The sequence below is a fragment of the Branchiostoma floridae genome, chromosome 5 (genome assembly GCF_000003815.2).
Source record: "Branchiostoma floridae strain S238N-H82 chromosome 5, Bfl_VNyyK, whole genome shotgun sequence".
Classification (NCBI taxonomy): Eukaryota; Metazoa; Chordata; class Leptocardii; order Amphioxiformes; family Branchiostomatidae; genus Branchiostoma; species Branchiostoma floridae.
This window is the reverse complement of record NC_049983.1, coordinates 2464381-2491198: the sequence shown is the minus strand read 5'-3', so window position 1 is coordinate 2491198 and position 26818 is coordinate 2464381. Positions and strand designations below refer to the sequence as shown.

Here is a 26818-nt window from a genome sequence, read left to right as displayed (position 1 = left end):
TAACGTTATATTTCTATATACAATATGTGTGTCACGTGTTTATATATTTCAATTTAGGCATGTCAGACAAAACGACTATTTGTAGTGGAATGAGGATTATACAAAGCTGTTTGTCTTCTTGTGAGGTACCACGGGGGAATGTACTGTTACCATGTAATACATCAAGTAAGGGCATGCATAGCGAAAATCCCTGTATACGTAGGGCACCATGTACTAGGGCGATATGCACTGGAATGACACCAGGGCATTATGCACTGGAAATATTGTACAAGTGAGAGCTTCACGAACTTGTACTTGTAATTGTGTCGTGAAGCCTCTAGCCACTGAAGACGTTGTACGCAACGAAACCGGTTTGGCCGACAGGCTGAATAAAGGTTCAGAAACTTGAACTATGCGGCGCCAGATGTCTAACTGAGGGATGACTGTAGTGCGATAGATGTTGGTTAGTTGAGGAATGAGTCCACACTACTATATAATGTTGCCTAATATTCTTTATCCTGAATCTCATTGCCACTGGTTACAAGGCATCATTTACTAAGGAAATCTAATTTCGTTACATTTTTCTGCTTTGACTCTTGTGTGGTGGATCTAACAGTTCTTAATAGTTTTCGTTATTTAGTACTGATCAATCTTATAGTTGAGAACAGACGATTTGCAAATTCATTCAGGAAAATGACTTTATTAGTAGCAAAATAAAGGTTATCAAAATACATATTTTGAAACTACTAACTGTTAATACCAATTAAGTGATTTAAGAAAATGGACTTGCAGACGCGCAGAAAGCAAATCTTAGACCTGTTTTTTTTTGGGGTGCAACTGTGCAAAAGTTATACGTTTGCTAATGTACATTCATTGAAAAAGGCAGTGTTTTACTCATACATACCAGTCAAACTCTTTTTGTAAACTTACAAACAGATTGATGATACAGAAGTATAAACTCATGACTTCCCATTATCACCAAACATTACTCTAATTGTTAATGCATGTATTCATCAAACTCCAATACCCACGAATAGCCACCATGACGTTAATCTTTTCATGCATAGTATATGATATCAAAAGTACGAGATGCTTCGTATCCGCATTTACATAAATCATATTAGTTGGTCATCTCCTCCACTCAAATGATAAAAGTAGACATTTCTATCATAAAAGAAAAAAAAAATGGCCATTCTAGCATTTTCTGATAATTTGTACAAACAAGGTCCTCATTTTTACATTACTGTAGTGGTTAAAGAATCTGTATTACTGTATAGTTACTGAAATTCTACTTCTATATTATACTGCTTAGTAGTAACCGCATATCGTTGACAGTTACTATCAGTTTTCTTCCAACAGTGACTGTTTTAAAGGTTTTTACGTATCTACATATTTTTGATGTCTGACCGCAAATCCTGGTCACTGAGAATGGTCTAGTCTATTTCGCAAGAGAACACAAGACTATACCAGGCTTTCGTAAATCTTCTGCCCCCCCCCCCCCCCCCCCGGCCTCCTTGCGGAGAAGGAGTTGGTTGGACTTGGGGAGCTCGTTACAGCTTCGCAGATGATCTACGCAAGCCTGGTCTAGCCTCGTGTTCTCTCGCGAGATCGAGAAAAGACCAATCTCCAAAGACCAAGATGTGCTGTGAGACATCGAAAATTTGGTACGTACTGTACCTTTAAAACAGTCGCTGTTGGAAGGAAATTGATAGTAACAGTAATAACCGAGTAATGTATACTAGCATCATATCATATGTAAATGGTAATCTTCAAGGCACCAAGGCATAGATTTCCTCCAGTTCCTTGGCGAAGTACTTCCGGGCCTGAGGTCTTTTGAGTTTAAAGGTCGGGGTCAGGAGGTCATCGTCAGAAGTGAAGAGCTTGTGGTGTAGGTGGATCTGCTTCACCTGAGAACGAGACGGGGGCAAAGGTCAGCGTAAATGACGTCAAGGTAGGGACTGTCACTGAGGTTTATGCAATTGTAGTAGCAGAACACAGTATTTATGCGTGACCCGCGGGGTCCAAGACGCGGGTACATGTAGTACGGATAAACTTGTTGAAGGAGAGGTAAAAAGACTTATTTGAGGGGCATATATAACCTGTGCTGCGTGGTCACGGAATATTTTCTATTTCGTGTAAAAATGCGCCCCATTAAACAACTGCCCCTCAAGTGTAAGCTGGCTGCAGTTATGAGCCTTCCACATGGCGGCGTTTCAGAGTGGGCGTGAGAAGTCGATACGCCGACAGGACTTAGTTGTTTTTTCAATAGTTTGTGGCTTGTACCCTGAATTGAAACATATCCGTTTTTGGTGTATTTAAAGTGCACCCTACTATAATTTTCCGCGTGGAAGCCAGTCATCTTGAGGTCCTTAGCTATAAATATTTCCATAGGCCGAAAATGTGCTCTGCCACCTTCAAACCTTCTGCACGCGGCCTCACCGAATTGTGGAACCGTTTTGAAGGTGTAATAGAGTTCAAGGTTCAAAGTTCAGGTTACGAATTGTGTACGTTTTGAAGAAACGTTCTATTTTGATCTTTCCTGAGATTGCACTGAAGTTACGGATATGGTTTTACTTTGTTAGTACTTAGACCATGTTGATTTGATTTTTCGATGACATTCATCCGCTCCATAATTTTCATTCATTTTTAAGAAAAAGTCTTTGTAAATTGTACAAAGAAGCTTTAAATTGAGCACACATCTGCCGTAACTTGAAGAAAGAGATATCGGAAAAAGGATACTAATATCATAGAATACCGAAAGGATATGCATTTGTTGTACCTGCTAAGATCAAAAAATAAATGCAACGTTTTTGGATAAAGTTTTTTTTTTCTCGTTTTTTTTCTATGTCCACGCTCATATGAGTTTTGGACTTCTCGGAGGATGTCATCAATATAGCCAAATCAGTACGGCTTCAATAACTAAATAAGATTTGCTAGCTAGTACTTAGTTAGATAGTCGCTATAATGTTGATAGTTTAATACAAGTTCCTTGATGAACTGTCTCGTATGCGTTATGTACCTGTTCAAATGACTTGAGTCCCCCTTCCTTCGCCATTCGACTGAATTCCGCCATGATGGCGTCCTTAACATCCTGTAAAAAACAAGAGCATAAATCATGTTTAGATTACAACAATAACAATATCTTCTTACAACTAGAAATAACTGGCTATACACCTCATCACAGATGTTGCAACCCAATAAGAATGCTAAAATCTGTCTTCATATATCTTCTAGTGAAAAATGAGATGAGGGGGATTCTATGTCGTTTATAACTAGAAAGAGAATGGTATACTAGTGAAAAAGGAAATTATATCTCAACTCAATAGTGAGAGAAATTTATGATTCTGCCTTCTAATGAAAAATTCCATAGATGGTTCTATCTTATTAATTCACTACCAAGGCAAAATTTCAATATAACTTTATATACTATTAGTATCCTACAGGTAAACCAGTTTCCTTCTACCCGTCTTTTACTAGTACAGTGGAGCATTATCAAGATAACAATTTTAGGAAAATGTTCACAACTTTTCTACGTTTATTGTTCAGAAATACTATAAAGAACTAGCTGAACGTTATAAACCATCAAGTTTTAAAATGGGGGCACGTGAAAGGATGGAACATGAAACACTACTGAATCCTAACTCTTTTGGCTACAGCCGTTCGATCGTTACCTTGTTAGCACAGAGTGTTTCCATGTCTCCCTCGATGCCCTGGTTCTTGGCCCAGCCGGGAAGTACATCCGGGTCAGGGACAACGATGGCCACCAGGCTGGACTAGTAGACAAACGGTAAAAAAACTGTGGTCAACACTGGGATCGTGTTTACGCCGCAAAAGCGCCACCTATGTACACTCGGTTACATAGAGCGACGAGAAGCAGCAGTCCAGTTAGAATTTTTGAGGAAGATGCCCGATAGGCATCGAAACTTAGTCAGATGGGAAGATGGGAGACATCATTACCGGTTGTGCAAAAGAATACGCAGTATACAGTAAAATAGATTTAATCGCACAACTGATCAACGCACACTTCCGTTAACTGCATGGAATCCCCAAATCCCAACCGGTGCGGTCCAGCTGGATAGCTTTGCATTATTGCACCAGCCGGATAATTGCACGAAATACACAGGCTGTGCAATTAAACGGCTTCTACTGTATTATAAAACACACCTTGATGCTGACGCCGTGCACAAAGACCTGCGCCACCAGCGGACTTCTGACGTACACATTCTCAACCTTCTCCGGTGCGATATATTCTCCCTGGGGATAGAAATTTAAATGCAGACGTTAACAACGAAGACAAACCTGTCCTAGTCTCGTGTTCCCTCGCGAGATTGAGACTAGGTCATTCTCCGTGACCAAGATGTGTTGCGAGATATCGAAAATTTGGAGGTACGTACTCTACCTTTAAAACAGTCACTGTTGGAAGAAAATGGATAGTAACTGGATACATATGTGACTAATGAATCTCGAGGAGCACACTGTATTTTTCAGGAAGGTTCTTTGTGAATGACTCTCCCATTGATATCTGAAAGGGGCCTACGAATGTTCTTGTAATATCTCAAGATGGTTCTATGCGAAGAGAAACCACAGAAAAAAATATCTGCATTATCTCAATGAGGTTCTATGCAATGGGCACCCCCAGAATCATCTTGTGAAATTCAGTTCGAAGTTCGAAGTGATGGGCAACTATCTTCCGATGATATCTCAGAAAAATTTGTGTAAAGGACAAGCAGAATATCTAAATGTAACACCATAAAGAAGGTTCTACGTAAAGGTCAATATCCGAATCTACCTATAATATCTTATGGAAATTCTTTATAAATGGCGACATACAAATTTACTGAAGAAGATCTACATGAAGAACAACCTCATCACTTGCCTCTGATACCTCAAAGTAATTTTAAGGAAAACGCCGGGACCTCCCTGAGATAAGCCAAAGAGATTTATAAGTGAATAGTTCTAACAATTTCCCAACAATCTACATGTAATATCCCAAGAAGCGAAGGCTCTAAGGAAGGAAAGGAAACCTTTAGTACTTATCTAAAATCTTTAGAAGCTTCTCAATGAGATTCTATGTGAATGGCAATTGGTACCCCAAAAAGGTACGAAAGTCATCCAAAACATTGTGTTCTGCTGGATATATTAAACGTTTCAATTTTGAATTATGACAATCAGTTAGTAACAAATATAGAGCATTGCCTGGTCTGTGTATCTCATGAGAGAATTGGACAGGCCAAGGATTTACCTGTGCAAGTTTGAAGATGTCCTTCTTCCTGTCAATGATTCTCAGTTGTCCACACTGAAATATTCAACAAAACAAAATAATTAACCGTTTAGTGTGATGATGCGCCGCGTGCCGCAATAGCCCAAAGCCCAACTCCGGACCTCATGTGCACGGCAAAAACTACAAATAGTCATGCTAAGGCTAAGTGCAGCCGCCAAACAACAACGGGCAAAATAGACGTGGTGCTGAGGATCTGCAGCTGTGGCTGGAGCAAAGTCACCACCTATAGAGGTTTGACGATACACTAAGGGCATAAGGGCTGTCTTGGCATGAAGCAGCACAGTCGCTCAGCATTGCAGACAGCTTGTCAGACGACGGAGGACGTGGGGCAGGTATATAACCACAGTCCCCAGGACCAAATAAGTGAAGCTCCAGCGCCGAGCAGCAGCAGTAGCCCTGTGGTGTCAGGAGAAGTCTCTAGTGAGAACCAGCCAGAGGAAGAGCTAGCAGTGGGAGCTGGGTATACTGTACAGTAGATCAGGAAAGTATGACTGAAGCCGTGATAGGAACAAGCTGCACAGAGTCAAGTGTTCGGAAGAGAACAGGTGGAGAGCAACCTGAAGGTGAAGAGTTAGCCAAAGTCCAGTCCAGAGTCTGGCAGACGATTAGAAGAAAACGGATGGAAGAAAGAAACAACACGAAGCAAGTGTAGCAGTTAAGCAAGGGGGGTTCCAGAGTTTCGGGAACGAAACGCCCAGTGAGGAGAGGCCTCTGGCTGACGATCGCTGTTATAAGGTGCTGAAAAGCACGGCAAGAGAGAGAAAGACCTCTTAGCAGGTGAGCGTATGATTGGTTCACTCTGTATTTCCAATGATGCCTTCATGTACCATACATTTTAACAAAAGATAATTTATTTCTTTATCTCCTAGAACCATCATAATGTGAAACTCATTAACATACAGTAGGCGCATTTTCACTAGAGCCAAACAATATTTGAAGTCAGATGTACAAAGGTTATACATGTGTGACAGGTATTCGGTGTAATATAACCAGCTGCTGACAGAGTCGCGTGCCTGAAAAGCTCGTGTGTGAAGAGCGTTTCTACTGCTATTATATATTAGAAATATATTATAATTTATAAGATACAGACATCGATACAGAATGGAAGTCTTTTGCCTACTAGTATACTGTTTATCTTTCTCTCTATATATATGAATTACAGAACAAACAACGAAAGTACAGTAGGTTTGCCCACCGGTAGCCAGGCTCCGATGTCCCCAGTGTGTAGCCAGCCGTCTGAGTCGATCGCCTCCGCCGTCTTCTCAGGGTTCTTCAGGTACCCTTGGAACACATGCGGGCCCTTGAAGCAAACCTGAGACGTTCGGAAAACCAAACAATGTCACAGTTAGTGGAGGAAAAGTTTCGGTTCAAATCTAGCTTCAGTTCAAAAGATTTTAACTAAAGTGGGCTTTTTTAAAATTTCTTTTTCCATAAGTATTTGAAAGTTGAAGATGAAAGAAAACATTTTAAAATCAAGAAAGGAACCGTTTCCTAGGAAAAGCTAGGATGTTTATCACCTAGTGATTTACCTTTTGTCAAGCTTTTAAATTCATTACTATACTATTAGGTTTATATTTGCCGTAACAGCTATTTTGGTCATATTTCCTGTACAGCTAATATGTCGTTCCTATTTGATGGAACACCGACAGTTCTAATCTCTGATTGGTTCATGACAGAAGAAAAAAGAAGGAAGAAGCACACACCAGAAAAAAACACTATGTTTTCCCTACGGTAAACATGATAAACCCTACCTCTCCTTTGTGTTGCTTGGCGTAGTAGTCCATCTCCGGCACGTCCACAAGTTTGATCATGGAGCACTGGATCGGTGCACCCACGTGGCCTGGGCGGGCAGAACGTAAAATGTTACCAGTTCAGACGGTCATCGAAACGTCGGTGTGAATAAACCAATGGTTGTGTAAAAGAGTCTTTTTATTCTGTTATGCTTTTGTTTGATCTAAGTTATGATCTAAGGTAAGGAGTTTTCATATACTTTTGTTTAACACTTGACTGCGCTTGATATATAAACGATGATAATGAGAATACTCTTGACAGACAAGCTTACAAATATATTTTACACAGATACACAGATGGGGGACGGTACAGGCTTTGTAGCCCCATGAGCCGGTTATTCAAGTCACGTGTCCGTAACTCTAGTGACAGCTAAAATAGTAAAAACTAATGAGAAGACTCTTGACAGACAAGCTTGCAAATATATCTTTGCTAAACACAGACGGGGGAAGGTACAGGCTTTGTAGTCCTATCAGCCGGTTATTCAAGTCACGTGTCCGTAACTCTAGTAACAGCTAAAATTATAGGAAAAACTATTGTCAGTAACTCTTGTGACAGCTAAAACTTCCATTTCCTTTAGACTGTAAGTTAGAAGTTAGTGTCGGACAACCCCTCCACCCCCCTCCCCATAACGGCAACAACATATCGAAACATTACCAGTGGTGTAGTCGCCCATCATAGTGGTTGTTGCGGCTGCCGAACACTCCGTCTGTCCGTACCCTTCCAACACCTGGTCAGTTATTATACGACAGATAAAGAATAAAGAAAATGAGTTCAACATTTTGGAATGGTGTTTCAGTTTCTCTTCTATCATTGTCTACTGAGTCTACTCGCTCACTCACTTACTTAATATCACTCACTCACTCACTCACTCACTCACTCACTCACTCACTCACTCACTCACTCACTCACTCACTCACTCACTCACTCACTCACTCACTATTTCACTCACGCTGTAATCCAACATGCGCAAGATGAAATGACGTTTGAGCTCAGAGCACAACTCGCCGTACGTTCAATTTGTCCGTACGTTTTTTGGGGCGGCCACGTCCTCCACGTATTTCTGAAAACGTCCAGGCTGTACAGGGCAGGCGCGTCGCCCATACTGGCACGTACGACGGGCGAATTCGCAGCCCGATGGCACACGTTTTGCCTGCACGTGAGTTCTACGGCGTGCCTGCGTGCTCCAAAATCCGTCGGATTCATTTCGAGTTAGTATGGAGGTACTTACCACTTACGGATCCCAAACGATTGCCCACGTTTTGGCACCTAGACAGCACGTATTTGCACGTACGTCGGGTTTTGCTCTTAGCTTTTAAAATGAAAATCCTTTACAGAACGACAATATATCTTACCGTGCATCCGAACAGGCATCTTGCAAACGTGAGGACTTCCTCAGACAGGGGTGCGGCACCGACCGCAACGAACCGCACATTTCCACCCGTTCGGGCCTGTAAGGTACAAAAGAACAACGGTTAGATGCAATCGATACTAAATGTTACGACCGTGTTACTAAATTTGCCGACAAGCATAATCCATTCCACACAGTGAAAGTAGCGATCTAATTTGTTAGAGGGCATGGGTAGCTTCATACTTTACCTGCTAAACAATTATTGTATGTTTTTAATTGTTACGTATTTGGCTGGTATATGAATTCTTTATGTCTTCTCAGGCACCCCCCCCCCTTGTTTAGTGGGTGGAATGATTCATTCCAAGCCATCAACCAATGATAATAGTGTGGTGCATCTTTCGTAAAATATAATAGATGTTGACTGTTATTTTCATATCAAGTCGTAAAGCCTGGCCACAGCATTTTGCACATTTCAATGAGAATGGGCTAGGGGAATCTTGAATATACAGTATTCAGCTAAAGATGTTGAGAGGTTAGGGTGACAGGTCGTTCAGTGTAATTTAACCAGTTGCAGTCGCGCATCGGGCCTGTGAAAATGGTACGTTACGTCGAGGGGCGGTACTACCGGCTATATACTAGATACTGATACAGAAGCTGGTGTGTTATGCCGAAGGGCATTTATACCGGCTATATATAGATATTGACACAGAAGCTGGTGTGTTACGCCGAAGGACGGTTAACTGGCTATTCAGATACAAACACATAAGATCATTTAACTCACCCTGGCTTTGCGGAAGATGAGTGTATCCCAAATAGTGTCGTTCCTACATATGCCTCTGTAGACAATAAAAGGATCGGTATCATCTGTTACAGAAACCATTACGTGTGACCGACAACAACAAGCAGAGAAACACATAAAACCTTAAAACACTATGTGTCTTCTAATAATAGAAAAGGGATATGAAAATAAATGATTGTCATAACTTACTTTGCCAGCAGCTCTTTCTTTGCATTGAGTGCTTTGTGCAGCATCTTTGTCTTGAAAGAGCTTCCTTGAACCAATGCCCATGCCTGCCAAAACATGAATATCAACAGTCAAATATTTATCTTTAAAATACAGACAATCAAACAATACCCCAAATAGCGGCAGTGACTAGCCCGTAATGTTTTAGGTTCTGATTTAAACTTTGTCAAGAGTCATTTACTCATATCATATCGGGATGTGATTTTAAAGCTTAATCATAAGAGGAAGACTTGGTATTAGAAGAGAATCGACCTGTCAAGGCATCTTGATAAACTGTGAACACTCACTGAGATGTAGCCATAATTGTTTAACAGTTTGCTCAGTACAATGCCATGATTAGATACTTCTAGGCATTGAACCATTTTTTTTGAAAGGTGGTAAAGATGGTTATGATAGGATATACTTGTATGACTGTTGGTTTCAAGGCATACTATTTGTATTTGGAAAGATTGTGGTGCCCATAATTGTTATTGGTGGCCATAACTTTTATTGATTAATAAGTGATACCGCTCTAGAACACTTTTGTCACTATTTTTGCATCTCTTAAATACAGAAATAAAATTAAAAAAAAACGTGTTGGCTGTGCCTCCATTTTGTCTCGCTTCATTTCTTTTTCCAACATTTTTGGTGTCTTTTTTTACTATCAAGCCATCTAGTGATTCTTACCCGCAGTGTTTTTCTTTCGCCGTCTCGCATTAGATTTTGTGTCTTCCTTAAAATTTACCGTAGTCTTCACTAGTAACGCTAGTTTACCTTTATCCGTTGGGTAACCTTTATACGCCGTTGCTTTTGAAAACAGGCTATTTGGGGATATCACGTCGACGGATGGTGTTTTCAAATTGCAATATGTTCAGCATATCGCAGTTTAAAACCACAACCCGTCGACATGATGAGCTTAAATACCCTGTTTTGAAAAACAACGGATATAAGTTACCCAACGGATAAAGGTGAAGTAGCGTTAAACACATCCCTACCCTGTCATACATCCTGTTGAGTAGTCTGGGCACGGTGATGAAGAAGGTTGGTTTCAGCGCCATCATGTCGTCTGTCAGCAGTTTAATATCTCCCTGGAAGAAACCGATTTTCGCTCCCACTGAAAAGAGTAGAGTCTGCGAGAGACAACGGGAACTGTTCTGTTAAAAGTTCCGTTTCAGAAGAACTGTTGAAATCTAGCAACTACTGTATGATAGGTAGTATAATTCTCGGTAGTTCACCCGTCAACTTTGGAGCATACATTAAATGTGAAAATGTAGACCCTATAACGTTTATTGTTTGATATAAAGCGCACTTGACAACACTGACCAAAATGCAACCTGGCGTTCGTACTTATTATGTAGCTGCCTCGACAGCATGTTTTGATATGAGTAGAGCCAAGTTCACTGTGCTTTTTGTTTTGAACTTTTCGTGAATTGTACTTACATAAAATTATATTGTGTGAGTATTAACCAAGAAACACTTGATCATATAAGGCCTGATAATAAATGATAATATTTATTGCATATTCATGCCCAAGTGCTAAATGCACAAAAGGACCACATGTGGTCTTATGAATGCAGATGATTTTACAATGATTTTAAACTAGGCTAAATGGAAAGGGAACTAGGACACTGTGTTGCAATCGCTAATGGCTGCATCTAACATGTTCTTCTCTATTTTTGAAACACATACTCAAGACAAAGATATAAAACAGGAGTAATAAAAAAGCACAAAATCAATATACGTGCATAAGTACAAAAAGGAAAATAGATAAGTAAAGTTTACTGTGTTATTTCACCTACCAGCGCTTGTCTTTCGAACATGTGTGCCAGGGGGAGGTAGGAGATGTGGATGTCGTCTTTGTTGAAGCTCAGGTGACGCTGAAATTTCAAATAGAGGACAACACCATTATAGTTTAAACCTTTTCATAAATATATTTTGCCCATATAAAATTGATAAGAAAGAAGTAATTTACACGTAAGAATAGTTACTCAAACAACTGTAATATATTTGAAAAGGGTCAGTCTTGCTTCAGATAGTATCTACTGTCCTTCGTCAATGACTGCCAATGTAACCCTAAAATGATATCATGGAAAGGCAAGATGGCGGTAGTTTTGACCGCTGAAATAACTTGCGCTGGTCAGAAAGTTTAAAGATTAGACTTTTGGACACTTGAGATAGCGGGTTGCTGTGTGGGGTGAGTTCTTATGACCTGGAATATTCACGGATGAGATTATGACACCCTGAACTTGCTAATTTTTACATTATCGCCAATACGGTTTTCCATTAGTGTTCACTGCTCAATAGGATTTTGGGAAGGAGCAAGAGTTCTGCCCCTGACATAGGCACTTACATCTATTAGGTAGGTTGGCAGGAAGGAAGTAGGAATTACCTGACAGGCGTGTAAAATCCCACCGTTACAGGCGATCAGGTTACTGTGGGTCAACACGGCACCTTTGGGAGTTCCTGGAAAGCAAATTAACTGATGAGGGAACAGTAACTGCTTTAACTACATCAGAAAATGATAAGTATAATCAAACTTGTAGAAGTGACCACCTCTGTAGAAGGACCACTTAACCTATGTGACCAAAGTAGCGTCGTATGTGATGTAAATGGTATAGCGTTCGTCTCTGAATCTAGAGTCCACGAGTTCGACACTCGCCGTGCAACCCCGACGTTGCTCCCCATAGAATTGGCATTTTACACGACCTTCCTCACTTCACCCAGGTGTAAAAAATGGGTACCCGACTTCGGTCGGTGAGGTAAAAGAAAAGACTACCTTTACCTTCTGTCTGTACTACACGTGTATGTGGCACTGTTAATATAAGTGAGTGCATTGCCACATTATCCGCTAAAGTCGCTTTTAATGACATACAATATAAAGCGAGCTTAAGTTATGTTTGGATGTGGTAGGGCAGAATTATGTGACCAAAGATATGGTCCATGCTTCTCATTAAAGTTGCAGGACATTCTGTTCAGATGAATATCTTTTACACTGTTGCTGAGAGAATTTTTCCTATTTGTTTTGGAAAAACGAGGACAATGTGGCACTGTAGTCATTGACAACTTGTAACTCAATATAAACAGTGCCACATACACAGTATAGACAGAACGTAAATATATTATTTTCTTTTACCTCCCCGACCGAAGTCAGGTACCATTTTTTACACCTTGGTGAAGTTAGGAAGGTCGTGAAAAGTGCGTTTCCCAAGGGCACAACGTCGGGGGCACGGCAGGGATTGAACTCAGGACCTATAGATTCCGAGCCGAACGCTCCACCAGTTACGCTACACACGACGCCACAAGAGAAATGCTAGTGGAATGTCCGAATGTTGCTCTACACACCTGTAGTTCCGCTTGTGTAGCAGACTGTGGCCAGGTCCTCTGGTTTGGGTGGCTGAAAAAAAAACCGTACGAATTACGACAGCACTTGCTATCCGACTTCATCGCTGCATAGGTGTATTATAAGAACATTAAAACACCTAAAGAAGTTCGGTGGGTAATATCATAGAAGTGCAAGTGCAAAAGGCAAAACAAATGCACAACAAACATTGAATCAGTTACAAGTAAGGATGTAGAAGGACATACCACTGTTTCCTGTGGGTTGTTTTCTCCCAATTGCTGTGAAAATGAGAAATATTAACATAAATGTTAACCACAAACCATCAGAAACAATTCTGCATATTCAGTATTGAAATCAGAAATGGCTTTTACTGGGCGCAGCACTTTAACAAGCTCTTCATAGTGCTCCCTTTATGTAATCTCTCTTTGTCTCTGTGTCTCATCCTCTGCTTCTCTTCATCACTCCCTCTCTTCTTCCCTCCCTCACCTCATTTCTGATCTCTCCCTCCCACTCTCTCTTCCTCCGTACCTCACCCTCCCTTCTCTTTCGTCTCTCACCCATTCTATCCCTCCATTCCTCTCTCCCTCCCTCCTTCTCTCTTCTTCCTCACCTCTTTTCCCCTTATCTCTTTCTCCCCCTTATCTCCTTCATTCTCTTCTCTTAAGCCAGTCTCTCTCTACTTTACTCTTTCTTTCTCCTTCTCTCCCTCCCTTATTCTCTCTCTCCTTTTTCAGATCTCCTCCCATGTATCTCTCTCTCCCTCTTCTTTCTCTCCTTCCCTCTCTTCCCCTTTGTCGGTCTCTCTCCTTCCTCCTAATTTCTCTCCTTCCTCACCTCACCTCTATTTCCTTCACTTTCTCTTCCTCCCAGTCTGTCCCTCCCTCTCATCCCTATGTCGGTCTCTCTCTTCTTCCCTCCCTCTAACTTCCTCCTTCCTCTCCTCAACTCACCTCCCCTACTTTTCTTTGCTCAAAATTCTCTCCCTCCCTCTCTTCCTCTTTGTAGGTCCCTCTTTCTCTCCTTTCGCCACTCTTTCTCCCTCCTGTTTTTCCTCCTTCCTCACCTGTCCTCCCCTCTCTTTCTCTTCCTCCCCAGGCTCTCCCTCCCTCTCTTCCCCGTGTCGGTCTCTATCTTCTTCCCTCCCCCTTACTTCCCCATTCCTCTCCTCCTCCCCCATCTCCTCGCTTCCCCTTCCTCATAGTCTCTCTTCTTCCCTCCCTCCTTAATATTTTACCCTTCCTCTCCTCACATGTCCTCCCCTATCTTTCTCTTCCTCCTCAGTCTCTCCCTACCTCTCTTCCTCTGTGCCCATCTCTCTCTCTCTCTCTCTCTCTGTCATTCCCTCCCTCTTCCTCCCTATCTCCTCTCCTCCCTATCTCCCTCCTACTCTCAATAAGCTCCCTATCTCATCATCATCATCATCATCGGTCGATGTGCGTACGGTACACGGCGGGGTAATACCGACCCTTGCGGGGTGACATGCTCCCTCTCTAAGCCCTAGCTTAGCAAAGACCAACACCTACCTCGACGTCCTGCATGGACAGTATCTCAATGCCCAGTTCCTCGGCCTGACCGAGCATCTGTTGGTCCGTGATCGGGTCCATGATGATGATACGCTCCAGAATGTTATCTTTGGCTCCTTCTGCGTAACTCAGGAGTTTTGCCACCTTGTCGGGAACGTCACAGACCACCGTGCGGAGTTCGGCTGGGCAGGGAATGAGGGCACACGGGTTTAAAAAATATAGTCAGCAAAAAAGCTGAATTTTCCTTTGCTAGACACGATTTTTTTGTTAGACATGATGCGTAACTAAAAAATCAGGCCCCTTTTCGTTAGACAACAATCAGTACAGTGACGTCTCAATTCATAAATTTTGAATATCATGAAAGATATAAAAGTATGATAAAGTTTTAATGATCTGATGAAGAAATCATCACAGAGAGAGAAAATTAAAAAAAAATGTGAGCAAAAAGGGAGGCATGCACACCTTGGTTAATGATGTGTTGGACGGCCTCGGCTCCCAGAGTGTCGTACAGCGGTACAACCACGATGGAGAACATGTTACAACCCTGCTCGGCAATCGCCCACTACATCAAAAGGAAAAACAGCAATGCGATTGATGAATCGAAAACATTTTTTGCGTACAAACAACCTAATTCATTTTCAAGTTGTCCTGGGCAAAATGGATATTAAACACGTTTGAATAACTAAGGCTCTTCCCTTTATTTATTAAAGACAATTAGATACCTTACAAAACAAAACAAAACAAACAAACAAACAAACAAACAAGCAAACGAACTCACCTCTGGTCTGTTCTGAGAGAATATACCCAGGGAGGTTGTAGTCGCAGGCTGTAAACCCTTGTGGACCAGACCGGAACCGAAGTTAATAGCTCTGATATACACCTGTAAGTAGAGGGGAAGTAGAGTATATTTTCTGTGGCTCAAACTATGAAACCGTTGCATACACCTCATATGTACTGATAACGCATTGTCATTTAGAGGCATTGTATCCCTTCGTTTATCTACGACGAAATAAAATGGAATTTGCAGAGTAGATTTGAAGTAAATTTCGTAATTTACGGTGAGAAGTTGTCAGGTCACCTAAAGCTGAAGTGTCAGTGACTTGAACTTGAAGAGCGGCCTAAGCCGGAAGCCAAGATTTCTGCCTTACCGAAGAACTCTACTCTGCCTAACTCTACTCTACTCTACTCTAAACTACTCTAAACTACTCTACTGTCCTACTTTACCTTACTGTAACTCTACCCTATCCTACCCTATCCTACATATGCTCTGCTCTGCTCTACTCTACTCCACGCTACTCTACTCAGTGTTCTACTCCGCTCTACTCTACTCTACTCTAGTCTAGTCTAGTCTTCTCTACTCTACTCTACTCTACGCTATGCTGCTCTACTTAGTGTTCTAGATACTCCGCTCTACTCTACTCACAATACTCTGCTCAGCTCTACTCTACTCTACTCGGAACGCTAAGCTACGCTACTCTACTTATTGTTCTAGATACTCCGCTCTACTCTACTCACAATACTCTGCTCTGCTCTGCTCTACTCTACTCTACTCCACTCTACTCTACTCTACTCTACACTACGCTACTCTACTTAGTGTTCTAGATACTCCGCTCTACTCTACTCACAATTCTCTGCTCTGCTCTACTCTGCTCTACTCTACTCTACTCTACTCTCATCTACGCTACGCTATTCTACTTAGTGTTCTAGATACTCCGCTCTACTCTACTCACAATACTCTGCTCTGCTCTACTCTACGCCACTCTACTCTACTCTACTCTACTCTACTCTACTCTACTCTACTCTACTCTACTCTACGCTACTCTACTTAGTGTTCTAGATATTCCGCTCTACTCTACTCACAATACTCTGCTCTGCTCTACTCTGGTCTGCTCTACTCTACTCTACTCTACTCTCCTCTACGCTACGCTATTTTACTTAGTGTTCTAGATACTCCGCTCTACTCTACTCTACTCACAATACTCTGCTCTGCTCTACTCTACTCTACTCCACTCTTATCTACTCTACTCTACTCTACTCTCCTCTACGCTACCCTACTTGGTGTTCTAGATACTCCGCTCTACTCTACTCACAATTCTCTGCTCTGCTCTGCTCTATTCTATTCTATTCTATTCTATTCTATTCTATTCTATTCTATTCTATTCTATTCTATTCTATTCTACTCTACTCTACTCTACTTTACTCTACTCTATTCTACTCTACTCTACTCTTCTTTTTCTTTTAAACAGAATGTTGAAAGCGGCTGTAAGCCAGTCACCTGGTGGTACGTCATCCACTCATAGGGAGCCAACACGGCGGGTCGCCACCCCAGACACGGCTCGTTCGCTAGGTACGAGAGGAGGACAGTTTAGTGATCAACAGTTCATGTAGTTATTTCCACATTCGCCAGGCGGCGATGGCAGACCGACCAAATTGGGATTTCTATAACCTTGGTTCCATAAGGACCTGTCAATAATGTATGTTGGATGTGGCAGAAGACGAAAAACACATTTTCTTTCAACCTGTCTCAAAATTATACGATCAAGAAAAAAAGAGCTCTTCAAAGAGGTCAGTAAATTTCACCCTAATCTCCCGACGCTTACAGACAGAAAGATTGCCACTCTCCTCTCAACATTAAAAAAACACATAGTACAGAAAAGGTGGGATTCTTCGTCTTCTACTGTCTCAGAAAAAGAAGCCAAACCCTATAAGTTAAAATTTAGCGCTGGACTTAAAAAATAGTTGTTGATTACTTTACTGTTTACTGTACACTCTTTGTCATTTTGTTGTCACTTGCAACAAACGCATCATTATCATGATTTAGAGAGAAGACGGAATGGTTTTCCGGTTGTAGCTGTTTTGGACACGAAGGAACACACGCAGACACAAACACACACGAAAACACATACACATACACTCACAAACACCAACACACATACTCACACACACAAAAAAAACATACACACACCATTACACAAACACACACACACACAAACACATGTACTCTCATACACACAGACACATACACATACACTCACACACACACAAACACACATAAACACACACAAGCACACACACATACAGGCACACACACACACACAAACACACACACAAACACACACACACACACACACACACATACATACACCTGAAGACTAATATTTAGGTCGCACTTACTGGATATCCGCACGCCTCGCATGAAGGCCTGGTGAAGCGTCCTGACGTCATCAAAGTAGTGATCCGTCAGCTTCCCGTCTTGGTTGTGACAGGACATCCGGGCATACTCTTCTCCCTAGGGGGTATAATATGATAATGATATGTTATCCCACGTTAATGCCCTAGGACTAATTACAACTACAAGCAAGACATAGTAAAATATGAAATGATACTAAGAACTACATTCAATATCATGTACATTCTGAAGTGCGGATGGTGCTAATTTTCTTTATAGTTTATTATTATAGTTTTTAATATGATATTACCAAGGTCACTCAAAGGTTACTGGATAGCAAGCCATTTTATACTCGTATATACAATACTATAGCACGAGCCTAATTGAATAGTATGATTAACTACTAGTAAATAATCTGGTCCCAAAACTAAGTAGATCTATGTATTTTTTGCTCGCACACAATACTATATATAGTGAGAGCCTAATGGTATGGCGTTGTGTTTGAGTAGCTTGACAAAATGAGACAGGGAAAACATTATGCATTTTCGCGAAAATGTGGTCTTTCTAATGTATATTGTTTTTGACGGGCGCCATCTTATATGCAACCTTGTGCCACCGGATCCCACATTCCGGCTTTTATCTCTGTTATCTCTTTTATCTGGTGAATCCTTTTGTTAAGTCTGGGTCGACCTATTGTCCTCACGCGACCACCTGAAACCTTCAAAAACCAAAACATTGCAAGACCTGTTACTTACTTATAACGACTTAGCATAACCCGATACGAATCGGCGGCATCAAAATACGAGACCGTTTCTATCCTCACTAACAGACCAAAATCTACCACGAAATTGTACAGACGAAATTTCTTTGAGGTGTGGTGTGTAGAAAGATTACAGACAAGTATTTTTGGACCACATTTTTGGCATTCCTTCCTCCACGGGTTTTACAGATTTTTTCAGCTCGCGGCATTTTCAAGACTCTAATCTTGTTGGTATAGCTTGCAGGTGGCTAACGTACCCAAAACACAACCCAGATTCAACCGATAAAATACTAACTAGACGTATTTCGAGAAACCTCCAAACAAAACATACACGGTGGGAAGGTATATTCTGTGCAGTGCATGTCACGCTATCACTGCCATATTACAATGCTTAGAATGTTTACAGTCAATACTTTCAGGCTAGGGCGTTGCCACTGGGCGTTGCAAGTTTGTCTTTATTTACAGTTCGTACTGCGTAAATAATAAAGAACGAATCTGTTCACGTTTTGTGCGTCTGTGGTCTTCTAAATCATAGTTTTAAATTTCCCATGCAGCTACAGAATCACAGGTCATACAAGTTCAAGCTAGTTCTCCGTACTTGACTCAGTTTTCAACGGCTAGTAAAGATGGGACAGGCGAAAATCAAGGTGAAAAAATCGTATGCAACAAGTTGTTTGCACCAAACGCTAGCTTTTCAAGCATCTGTGGGAATGCGTTTAGCCCACAAATCCTAGTCCTAAAACCTGTAATTCCTTCTTTAGTTGTGTAAATCCAAACAAAATATCTACTTTCGTGTCACTATTGTGTAGTTTTCTGTCGAGTTGTAGACGCTAAACACATGTGTGCTTTGCGTTAAACAATAGAGTTTAACAAGCTTGAACTGTAACGATTCCAAACGTAGATACCATAACAGGGAACATGGCACCTCCAACGCCCACAGAAGCGTATCTTTTTCATTGTTTGGGTAACGCTTGCATGGTATGCGGGTACCGACCTTACGACTAGAGTACAAGTGCCATGTCACACTTTCTAAGGCTTAGGTCACATTTCCAAAGCGGGGCCCGGACGGGCAGCTTTCGGGAGCGAAAAGAATGGCATAAAATACATCAAAATACACAAAATGTCACAGTAAGATTCATGGGCATGATTTGTGTATATTTCAAGGTATACATTTTAATTTTTCTGTTCTTAAAAGATCCCGGCCGGGCCCCGCTTTAGAAATGTGACCTAAGCCTAAAGCTACAGGGCCTATAAGTCCTCCAAAAATACAGCTTTTTGTGCCTTTGTTTACTTGCGTTTGACGCCATGGTATTTTGGGCGTGCACATTTTAACAACACCTGTTCGTGTGTTGTCCATAGCGACACCCTATAACACAGATCCAGGAGACCATAGCATACTGTATGCAGTGTTAGTCAGACAACATACCTTGACATCTATGCTCTGTCTTGCTAGCTTAGTAGCTGAGGTAGTCTCCTTTCCCTTGGTTCCACCGGCACCCATGTTGTCGCTGTGGCTGTCTTACGCTATGGCGTCTTGAAAAAAACTTGCCCGACCTCTTTTGTCACGGATCTCTGTACACACAGGCTGTCCTACTATTGGCTGGAAGAGAAAGGAATACCGGTCCATTGACCCCCTTGGGTTAGCGATACCAGTAGATCGTGTTACACCAAGGCAAAGAGATTTACTTTTAGTAAACGCTCAAGTAGATTTGTAAGGGATTTGGACGCTTCGGCGCTGTACCTTACTGGTCCAGTCTCGACAAGAAAAACTACGCTTGGTATAGGCTAATCGTAGTTTGGCAGAAGAGCTTGGCCACTTAAGTCTTTACGATTACGTTGGTCAAGGGGGTGGGGGGCGTTAACCCACCCGTAAACTCTCTCCTAGCCTTTGTTTCCCTTTTTTAAAGTCTAAAGTTTATAGAATTTCGTTACTTTTGTGGTCCACATAACCACGTAGAAAAGCGTAGTTGGGGCTACTAACACCCTTGACAACTCGGCTCAACACCTTCGTTAATTCGGCTAGAGTAAGGGCTAGTTTTCGTGTATGGGTTGGGCCAGGGTTGGGCTGATTTGACAGGGTGTTGGGCCGAGCCGGTAAAGGGCCGCGAAGCGTCCAATATCCATTGTGTACACAAACGAAATACATCTTGAAAGCAATGGGCGTATTAAGAAAGTCTTCGTAATCTCCGTTCTATAATGTCTTAATCTCCCTTCTTATGTTGCTAAATATCTTATTGAGTACGGATTTTAGGAGTAATCGTGCCGACAATTAAGCTCTTGTTTACTTTGTTGTAACCTAATACATTGGCCGGGCACAAAGTAATACAGTGTGAATGGGAGCTTTGGTGTGGTATGAACGTGGGTAACAGTGTCACTCGCTGGTAAATATATGTTTTGAAATTTTGGATCCTAGATTAAAGATATGGAAGTACTGTACAAGAGGGCATATTTGCGACGATTCAATTTAGTGGTAGAGAGGAAAAATTGGTTCGCTATTGAAACTGAAATGCAGGATTGTACTACTTGTTAAGTGGTAGATTTAAGATAGGGAGATTTCTCATATGCAATGACAGTACCTTTTTTTAAATTTTAAGTGTAATTTTTCATTTCTTATTATTTCAAATGGGGACATGTGCCCTTGAATAATCACGTAACGGTATACAATGATAAGCAGTCTTACACCTTTTACATGGCGGGGACATTTATGCGTATATATAAAACATGTGAATTTCTTATACTATACAGTTGTTTTGGGAAACTTGGATAGCGATATTTAGTGACCGCATAGTTTTGTTCTATTTCTTCCACTGTTCACTTGTAACACTAGTAATACAATACTTACACACTCAAGTATGTAGCTATAGTTTATTGCATTTGCCCATACTGGAAAGTTGACACAGACTACAAATGTCTAGCATTGTTGCTATTCAGCTCTGAAACAAACCGCATCACTATTCGGCCAATTCAATCGGAACAACAACAACAGAAGAAGGCAATTATTAGATAACAGATCTAGTTCCTACACAATAGGGGAAGCAATTATGTCACAGCAGTTCCTATTCTGTTGAATACAGAAGAGTAGAAATATAGAAACATACAGACGACATGTAGGGGTGTGGACTCAAATTTTGCACTGTTAGATACCGTAAGTTAAACACTTTCGCATTTTTTCGTTCCCTACATATATCTTCGCAAGGCATGCAAAAGATTCAATTAGAAAAAAAAAAAAAAAACTTTACACCCTTGAATCTTTTTTTTTTTTAATTTCACGATGGTGTTATACATTCGTAAACAAAAGATCAAATTACATAATATCCAAGCACATGCTTGATTTCGGCTTAGTTTGGGTGGATCCTCTTTCAGGTTAAACGTGATAGACCGATCCCCCAATCCCGCTCACTTTCTCATTGGTCAAACCGATAAATGCCAGGCTATCATTGGTTGAAAGGCTTATTAGGTTGAGCAATTGATCTATTAAACACCTGAACTTGCAAGGTTTCCTACTAGGTAAATATAACAGTGCTTCTGTGTTAGTGTAAATGTGTTGGTTGCAGCATCTAAGCAATTATTTAAAGTACATTTCTTGCTCGCTGGTACACAATGGAAAGACTAGGTGAGCATTTGGTCATTCATTCGTGTTGATAATTCTTTTCAAGGTGCTTAAGCAAACGAATTAGCGCAATGAGCCGTGACATAACACGGAATTATTGTATATCTGTTATATATTGAAAAAGAAAAAAAAGGCTGTACAATCAGGTACCTGTGTTCGAAATAACTTACAATTGCTGTAAGCCGAAGATGGTGGAAGACGAAACACACTTCATTTTAATTATAGAAAATTGCTAACACTTTACACCCAACACTGGAATGAGCACTATAGGGAATTACCCCTTTAAATTTTCGGACGAACTCCGTCGACCTTGTTTATAGTACTAATGACCCTTCTATCTCCAGCAGTGACGTCAGGAACACACCACTTCTTCAGGATGGGGGTTATGGTTATCAGAAAGTATATGTCGCATTTCATTTTAAACTGTCACCTTCTACTAACGTTATCATCAGGAAGGAAGGAAGCTCTATATAGAGTGTACTAAGTTTCCATCCAGAATTCTCCGCGTTTACAGACAAAAACAAGACCACAATATAAACATAACAGAAACCACACATAAAAAAGGGGGAATGCATGTTCGCCCTCCACTGTCTCAGAAAATGAAGTCGAACTTAATAAGTTAGAATTAAGAATCAACTTTTTGACCAGAGAAGATATGTACTACATACATAGTAAGCAAAATACGGTGAAAGACGCTGGTGTGTTAAGCCAAAGGGCGGTTATACCGGCTATATAGAAATAGATACAGAAACAGATACAGAAATATGCATTATATAAATTATATATTTTACTGGAGGTTCGGCCTTTTGAAGAATGCACTAGCTGTTGTCTACATTTCCTGGATTTCATTCGAAGATCTGCATAGTTCTAATAGAATGTCAATCTTTATTGACACCACAAAAGTACAGCGACTTTCGCAAGGTCCATTACTACGTACACTACTTAAAAAACATATAAACAGACACAACGTTATATGAAAATCCATAGATATGAATAGGTGAACATTTTAAGTCTAGCGTGTCATTTACACTATTGGTTCTACGGTATAAACATTCTTTGATATATTTGCCTATTTGTACACAGCAAGGATAGATGAATGAATTAAAGAATATTCATTTCCGTAGCCATCGTTAAGATACCCGAGGTCAACGCTTTTGTCCTATTTGACCTTGGTAAGGCACAAATGTTTGCCTTGCATGACTGAGTGCTGATTCAATAAAGAGGGGCAAGAAGACTCCTAAGGGGTTCTTGAGATCTCTTATCACATTCTTGAAATGTCCGAGGAGACTTACGTGCTTGTAGTAACAACACCCCATACGAGGTCGCCGTAGTATTATGCTCTGTGTTTACCGTAAGGCAACGGCAAGTAAATTTTATGGATGACATCCTCTACAGACTGCAAAATTAGTGCGATTAGGGCGAAAAAAAAAACATGATGGGTGAAAAAAAAAACAAGATGGCTACATTTTCAAACATAGGCACCATAAAGTTGTGATGAATGTTGTAAAAGAATAAAAGGGACAAAACATTGTATCAGAGCCAGCAAGGCATTCATTTCTGTATTGAAGACATGTACTGGTGTGGTAAAAGTGACATTAGTGTGGTAGACATTACCAACAAAGTTGGTAACCACACTCATAGCTTCCATATATGTGTCACTTTTACAACTATCCAATAAGTTTCATTTCAAGAACTACAGACCTGGGTACCTCAAAAGTGTCACCTCCACAAGTACAATTATTAGGCTACAACACAACATATTTGCTCATTTTTGTATTTTATTATCATGTTGACCATCCCTGCAAAAGAAAAAGAAAATCTTTTTTTTTTTCTTTAAATCAGGCGAAAATTAATGTGCGCGCTGATGTCATCCATAAAATTTACTTGCTGTGGCCTAAGATCTAAGTAAATAATACGTTAGCATTTGACTGCAGTACTAGCGTCGGATTGGTATCTGATATTTTCCATTTTTAATTGGGGCTTAACTAAAACAAAAGGAAGCAAAAATAGACAGGCGAAACAATTATATAACTTTTCTACTATCATCGCATACGATTAACAAGTATATAATAAGGATGAAGATTTGCTTGACTTCAACTGACTACTTAACTCCCAACTTTACAAAATCGCGTGCTTGGCTTTCAATCTTTCTGGACATTCGATCGATATTCTATATCGATTATTGTCTTATTTCCGTTGTACATATTTGTAAAGACACAGGTGTTGACAAGAATGTAGGCACTAAGAAGGCGTTTCCTTTACTGTGGAATAGTAGGGGTCCCCGTTTCAGCATTGGAATTTTAATCATGTTGCCCTTAGGCGATGTGGATGGTTCCTCGTCCTAAACTATTTGTGTGTATGTTTGTGTGGTGGGGAGAGGGGTGCTTAGTTGAAACATTATTTACTGCATTTTGAGGGAGAAACTTTGCTTTTATACTTGTATATAAACCAAGTTTGATGACGAAATAGTCGGAAAGACCATTGCTGGTGTTTCCGCTATGGTTTACGAAATATCATTGGAAGACCAGACTATGATTAAGGGGACTTATCGGACTTTTTTAGGCTCAGTTACGCTTTACGTGAAGTAGAACGACAACGCTTTACGTGAAATTTTTACCTCCTGACTACCAGTATGAATATAAACCGCTTCCCTACGAATTAATTATTAATGGCCTGCCTACGCCTTACGGAAAAGACAATGTATTCTTAAAAACGCATGAAAAATGGATGAAATCCACGAAATAGTGGCATGCCTTGGTCAGCGTGCAGGTTGCAAACAAACCGTTAGTCATATTATACATATATGCAGTACTTTACAATTTGGTACCAACACCGAAACAACATCAATACAGCTGCACAACTCTTGTTGTAGCTGGTGACCTTAGATGACCCAGGGTTATACACAATTTTATAACGACCATGTTTGTACTACGCTCAAGTATTACATAGAGCGTTAAAAGAAATCAGACAAATATCTTAAAATCTCACCTTGAGTCTTCTAAGCTTGTCCGCCTTTTGAGAAAAGAGCCAGTATCTTTTCCCAAGACGATGAGAACAATATGGCGTCCGTTTGTTGTGTGACTCTGTCCGCAAGCAATAGTGAATAATGACAGGGTTTGCGGGTTCCTGGAGTGACGTCATCGTTTCGAACAATAACCAGGTATGACAGGTATGCTGTTGTTCTTCCGGTTTGGTGGGGAGGTGAAAATGGCGGGAATTTTTTCAAATTCGCGCTATTTTGACTGAAGGTCAGACGACAGAAACGCTGCGCTAGCTGCACTATAAAAAAGCGCGGCTTTAGCGAGGCGTTTCTGTCGTCTGATTTTCTGTCAGTCAACATGCGTGACGTTACATGTCCCAGTTACGGCTCGTAATGTGTATAATGCAAGTAACTCGTGTGTGCTGTGGGAAGACAACTCTGTTATGACATGTAAATTACATGTTACGCCCATGTCAACACAGTAGGGTTATCATAATAGCCCACCCAACGAGTCTACCAACCCTGAAGCCTGGTTCACACGTGCGTATATATTAATGTCCGTTCATAGGCCCGTATGTAAGTTTTTATTCTACCGCGGGAGTAATAATAGAAATTAGACAAATACAGCCACACAACATGCCAGCGACGTTGGGTGTCACGACAGCTAACCACTCTGGCATATTATGTGTCTGTATTTGTCCGATTTCTACCGTTTTTCCAGCGACCTGTGGAGCCTGGTAGAGGCTGTGACTTCCATATGTACGCATGTGTGAACCCGGCTTTTGGTCCGCTTTCCGATAGATCACGATCACACTAAACTGGGTATATCATACAAAATCCAAAAGTGTGACTGAAAAGCAAACAATCAGTACGAAAGAAGCAAAGCGTACAAAAAGCATTTTTTCGTGAGCAATTTGTTGAGAGATCTGTAAAATTTAGGTCACAGTGAGAGCGTCTATCAGGTAAAAAGGGTAAAGTGAGATTTTCGGCAATAATAAGCCCTGTGCTAAGTCAATTATTACGCGATTCTTACGTGGGGTGGGCCAATGTTCGACGGTCACCTAGCCCCTTAAAATATGAAATTCTAAGAAAATGCGCCCCACCCTCCGTCGATTTTATAATCGGGCGACCTTCTGCATGGCAATCAACAAATCCGACCGGGGCTAGTGTTGTCTATGTGACAGGGGCGTATAATAGAGACAAATTACCTCAAAACAGTGTTGTTCACACATCTAAAAGGACTGTGTTTATGGTGGGCAAACACTGCTATAAGACTGCTGATTGGGTCCATAAAACTTTCCACCCCACAAGAAAGTATTTGGCCTAAACCCACATATTCAACTTTTAACTTCTAAAGGCTAACGTTACATTTTCAAATCGGGACCTTGTCGGCTATTTGTCGAAACGAAAAATAGAAATGTACACACAAATAAATTTCACGACAATACACACACACACACACGTGGACACAAACAAACAGACACACACACAAACACACACAACACACACAAACACATACAGGCACACAGACAGACAGACACACACACACACACACATACACACACACACATACAAAACGCGCACGCTCGCATTCTTCATCAGGAGATGGGGATTTCTACAGCGTCAGACCCAAATCTAGGACATTTACATGTCCTTCAGTATAACATTATACCTGCAAAGTTGATGTGTTCCGCCAGGGGGCTGTTTAATGATCAAAGACTTTTAGTACAACCATGCCTAGAGGGGATAGATGCAGGTCGAAAATAACTTAACAAATGTATAGCACATATTTGGTACACAGAAGAGTATAAACAGCATAATAATGTATAGTAGTGTTATACTATGGTTATTGGGTGTTTCTCGTTTTTTTGTACTTGCGCGGATATGAAAATAGTTGTGTCTGATTTATTTAGAATTTGCCTAAACGCATCAAAACATAAATATACTTGAAAATTGACCATTTTCTGTCACACAATACAAAAATGCAATTATTTCCTTATGACACAGTCTACGATCTAATATGAATTGTTGCTC

The 26818-nt window shown here is 40.8% G+C and overlaps 1 protein-coding gene across 1 annotated transcript; it reads right to left on the bottom strand.

The window, feature by feature from the left end:
- Positions 1–1484: 1484 nt before the first annotated feature.
- On the bottom strand, positions 1485–24897 carry LOC118415150 (long-chain-fatty-acid--CoA ligase 6-like). The gene is made up of 23 exons (XM_035819519.1): positions 24793–24897; positions 19621–19794; positions 17440–17554; positions 16541–16608; positions 15044–15145; positions 14728–14827; positions 14266–14447; positions 12988–13020; positions 12745–12796; positions 11792–11865; positions 11202–11279; positions 10398–10532; positions 9388–9470; positions 9181–9235; positions 8404–8499; positions 7706–7778; positions 7012–7100; positions 6456–6572; positions 5222–5275; positions 4144–4233; positions 3651–3752; positions 2999–3070; positions 1485–1886 (listed from the first exon to the last, which is right to left on the bottom strand). Exons 2-23 carry the CDS (start codon positions 19693–19695, stop codon positions 1749–1751), a joined length of 1983 nt encoding a protein of 660 aa, XP_035675412.1. The 5' UTR covers positions 19696–19794; positions 24793–24897; the 3' UTR covers positions 1485–1748.
- Positions 24898–26818: the final 1921 nt, after the last annotated feature.

What these genes read in the sequence shown, in the direction of transcription:
- LOC118415150 (XM_035819519.1), bottom strand. Translation starts at nt 19,695, where the DNA reads ATGGGTGCCGGTGGAACCAAGGGAAAGGAGACTACCTCAGCTACTAAG. An exon ending in TCTCTCAGAACAGACCAGAG is followed by an intron (nt 14,828 to 15,043) that starts GTGAGTTCGTTT and finishes CTTTTGATGTAG; the next exon opens with TGGGCGATTGCCGAGCAGGG. An exon ending in TGTTCGAAAGACAAGCGCTG is followed by an intron (nt 10,533 to 11,201) that starts GTAGGTGAAATA and finishes TGTCTCTCGCAG; the next exon opens with ACTCTACTCTTTTCAGTGGG.